Consider the following 4518-nt stretch of genomic DNA (forward strand, 5'->3'; position numbering starts at 1 on the left):
AATTTGTTCAACACATCATGTCCGCTTGCTAACTGAACGTAGTCTTCTACACTTATCTTATCAGTAGAATAACCTTTAAACGTTTTCTTTTCTTTTAAAACACCATCAGAAGTCAAAACGATGTTGTATTTGACTTTTGGTGCTAAATATAAGCCAAATATAATTCCACCGTCACCGTAATCGTTTTTACCTTTGCAATAGTATTTTCGGAGACCAAACCAGCTCTGTTTAGTTTTTCCCAATTGTTGGATGAAATGTACAAACTATCGGTGTCGGTATAGTATATTTCGGGTTTATAAAATCCATTTATGACGTGAATGAAATATTCATTATTTTTTTACTGTTGAGATAAAACGAATGATCCCAAATGACTAGGTGTTAGTCGTGTAGATTTACTATCTTCGGTAGTAATCTCTTTTTCTTCAATTTCTGTTTCAGCAATATATTGAGTATCATTAATTTTCTCATAGGTTTTAACATGTGAATCAAATTTGGCCTGTAAAGTTGCTTCATTCCATAAATGTCTAGTTGTGAATATATCTTTCTGAATTGATTTACCATACAAGGAATTACCTAATAATTTCATGCAATTACTACCCACGATATTACCTTCTCGTTTATATTTATTTCTTAGATCTCTCAAAATTAAAATATAATCTCTATAGGGTGGAGTTTTAAAATTTTCTTCGTAAACTATACCATCTAATATTCACCGGCTTTAACTATTTCTGGAATATCAACCGATGTTAATACGTCGTGACAAAAACCATTTCTGAACCTGATTTTAGTGCCTTTATTTACCTTCTTTATTCGTGAAAGTGATTTTATCTTTAGCTGGTATCGGTTGCAAGAACATGTTTTTGGGATAGTCAAACCACACTGTTAAAATAGCTGTTCTAGGTCTGAATTTTTGTTTATTGAAGAGTTTTACAAATTCTTTTTCTTCTTCTGGTAGAAATGGTCTTCCACTTTCTGCTCTCGGATATTCACTGTCTAAATCCGACATGGCGGAAGCGTATAAACCGTTAGCATCAAATGCCATTAGTTTAGTACATTCTTTTTTTTAAGTTTCGAATGAACCTCCGTTTTGTCTTTTGTGCTTGCGCTGTATTCTTTGAATAAATCAATTATGTTATTACTTTCAAGGTCTGTATATTCCTTTAATACGTTACAAATTTTATCCATTTTGTTCGTTTCAAATGATTTTTTGCTATTTGCCGAAACTCTTCCTCCTTTAATAGATCGTCTGATAAAATTTCTTATAAAAGGATTTGTGTGCGAATAAACTTTTTCTATATTTTCTTTTTCGGTATGTTTCGCAACCATTCTAGTAGTTTCATACCATTCTTCTTCTTTATGGTAATGATATAAATAATACCAACCCTTTAAAGATAAAGATGGAGCCGTTAGATTATTGGACATATTCTGGTTTACAACTTCTTTCATGACTTGGTTGTATTTTATCAAACAAGCTCCCAAACAGAGAGTGTCTCTCTTGGCGTAAGATTCCGATTCGTGTCTCAATTCCTCCCAATTGTCTTGGGTGTATTTAGCAATATCTTTCTCAAATTCGCGGGGAGATTTGAAGAATTTCCCCATGCAGTCAAACTAGAGGATTCGTGTTGGTAGGAACACGTGAAATTAATAAGTTGTAAATAATTACCCTTTATTTCTTTCTGTCTTTTCCATTTTTTCTGTAAATCTTCATCTGTGTATGGATTAGATAAAGGAAAAGATAGAATTCCTCTGGGTGTTTTTAAAGGGCAATGCGTTAGTTTTTTTGTATTTTTAAGCACCATCCAGTTGTCGAATCCACTGCCGTTATGAGAAATTAATATTAATCTCTTTCTATCATATTGACCTAAATATTTCAACATTTGATCTATACAATCTGTACCTACAAATATTTCTACTCGTTTATCATAAAATTCTTCTAGAACATTATCAGTAGGAAAGATATCTTTTTCTAACTTTTTTCTTAGTTTTTCTAAATTAATTAAAGTGCAGGCATAAGGAATTGCTCTTCGCGTGTCTTTTTCTGAATACGTTTCGCAATCCCAAGCGAATAACGCATCATCACTCATACTTGAAAGCACGTTTAGTTTGAGAAGTGAAACCTGTGTTACTGCGTTATCGTCTCTACACGTTTTCCACACCTGTTCATAATTGTCTTCTATTTCTTGAATTCCCAAACTTTTTTGGCTTCTTCTAATCAAACAGAAATGCGAGTTATGTAAGTAAATTATAAATTTGAAACGAAGTGTTAAATTTCTTGTTGAATTCCTTCATTCTAGCACAAGTCATCACTCCTTTTCTATTTGCTTTTGAAAACCCGTTGATGTATTCTTGAAATTTACACGTTAAATCTTTGTTCAAAACACGATTGACGCATTTGATAAAACAGTGACCATTTGTAGGTATGTAACAATTTTCGCCTTCGTATTCATTTATCTTTTTAAGTAGATCAGCTCCTCCTCTACCAACTCTCGATCTTTTCATTTCTTGGAAATTGTCTTTCATTAAAATTATTTTTCCTGTAAAATACCAATCGGAAGCATCAGATTTTTTGTCCATATTTGAAAAGATATTGTGAAAAGTTTTGGCATTGAAACCGAGGAGTGACATGTATTGTCTGTGATTGCCTTCCTCGACTATCTCTCCATCTATTTTAATTTGTCCTTTGAATGTTTTAAATTTATCAGAGATAGCCTTGATAACATCGGAAAATAGGACGTTTTCTATCAATGTTTCATCGTCTGCAAGTTCGATTTTATTCATATTTTTTTAAGTATATATTTTTGATTATTTCTTTATTTTGACCGCTGATATTTCTGTATGGAATTTGTCCAAAATTTCATTGAATTCTTCTAATTCTTCAACTGTTATGTTCTTGTCTTCTCTCGATCTTTCGAAAAAGATGTACAATTGATTAAGATACAGATTCAAGATATCCGTTTTCTTTTTATAATGAGCTTTCTTTTTGCTCGTGAAACCTTAAGTGATGAGGCCGCAAGAGGCCGTTTGAACGGCTGTTAATGCAGCTAATACGGTTGGGACGATGACCGGAAGCATTAATCCACCAGTCACGGCCGTTGCCACCGTTACTCCTATCGTTAGAACTGTGCTCGTTGTTTTGAAAACAGAATCGATTCTACTCCATGTTTTCCTGCATGAATTGTACTATCTCAACTTTATTTTCAACTCTTCTTGTTTGTCTATCATGTATTGTTGTCTGCTTTCGAGTTCCATTTTTTAAGTCGTTACATTAAGTGAATTTCCGATAAATAGAACCACGGAATATCATATAGAACGTACTTGTTTGGCCTAGCATTATTATATTCGCGGGTAATAAAAATAAAAACATTTACGCGTACTAACGACATCTCTTTTTTCGTATGGTCCTCCTTAAGATGATAGGAATATTATATGTTTTATTTTTCGATGTTTATCTTGGCTCTAAAAATAAAACCACCACCTTCAAGGATGGAGTCTTCGGCAAACGATAAATGTACTATAAACTCTCTTTCTTGTTGACTTTTATGAACATCGATCGAGGTGTATTTTTCACCTAAAGCGAAATACAGTTTTACGTATTCAAAGTCTGTTGTTCGTAAAAACTCGTGACTGCTCGATTTTATTTTTCCGTGTACGTGTAAGTGTCGTGGAATTTTGACAATGTTGGTTGATTGTGGATTTTCCGTCTCCAATATCATATCTAAAACTTTGATTTGTAATCTATTTATATTATCATTTTCTACTTCCAATTTAAAGGTGTCTACATATTTACCATTTTTCGTTTCAATTTCCTGATCCCTTTTATCAATCAAACGTATATTCTCTTCCAAATTACCATCATTGAATAATGAAATATGTTTGACTGCCTTACCGGTTTGTTTGAAGACTACTTTATTGACTTTAACCTTCATGGGAAACTATTTGAATCAGACAATTACCTTGAAAAGTAAACCCTTGCGTTTCGCCGATATCGAATACGTTTTTAGGTTCTCCGTATGCGAGAGAACCAACTTTTATTTCTACTCTGAATCCGTATTTGTTTGATTTATAACTTTGGCCTTTTCTATCGAAGACAGTGTCACTTTCGAATGGAAGATTGAAATAATACGATTTGTCCGTGACAATAGCTTCTAATTTGGTCAACTTTCTCTCTTGTCTCAAAAAATCGTCATGAATTCTAGATACCAAAAGATTGACCTGTTCTTTAATATAATTTTTCATATCATCTCGAAATTTATTTTGAAGAAAGAAAGTTGTTAATCTTTTTCTAATTCGTCCGTGATTTTAGTATCCAAAGCAGTCAATTGTCGTTTCAACGTATCTTTGTCAATGGGAAGTGCGTTAATTATATCTTGAACATCTGATTTTTGCTTCGCGATCTTTTCGTTCAATTTGGATACTGAATTTTGTAACTCGGTTTTGTCCACGGTCTTGTCTAGTTCTGCTAGCAATTCGCCAAGTTTTCTTTCTAAAGCGGTTAGTTTTCGTTTGAATCTATCCTCA

The 4518-nt window shown here is 33.0% G+C and overlaps 1 protein-coding gene across 1 annotated transcript; it reads right to left on the reverse strand.

Moving 5' to 3' along the window:
* Positions 1-337: 337 nt before the first annotated feature.
* On the reverse strand, positions 338-1006 carry LOTGIDRAFT_176290 (hypothetical protein; the record flags this gene model as incomplete). The annotated part of the gene is made up of 2 exons (XM_009068705.1): positions 338-636; positions 802-1006. 2 exons carry the CDS (start codon positions 1004-1006, stop codon positions 338-340), a joined length of 504 nt encoding a protein of 167 aa, XP_009066953.1.
* Between the last annotated feature and the right edge of the window lie 3512 nt (positions 1007-4518).

The sequence above is a fragment of the Lottia gigantea genome, assembly GCF_000327385.1.
Source record: "Lottia gigantea unplaced genomic scaffold LOTGIsca_925, whole genome shotgun sequence".
Classification (NCBI taxonomy): Eukaryota; Metazoa; Mollusca; class Gastropoda; family Lottiidae; genus Lottia; species Lottia gigantea.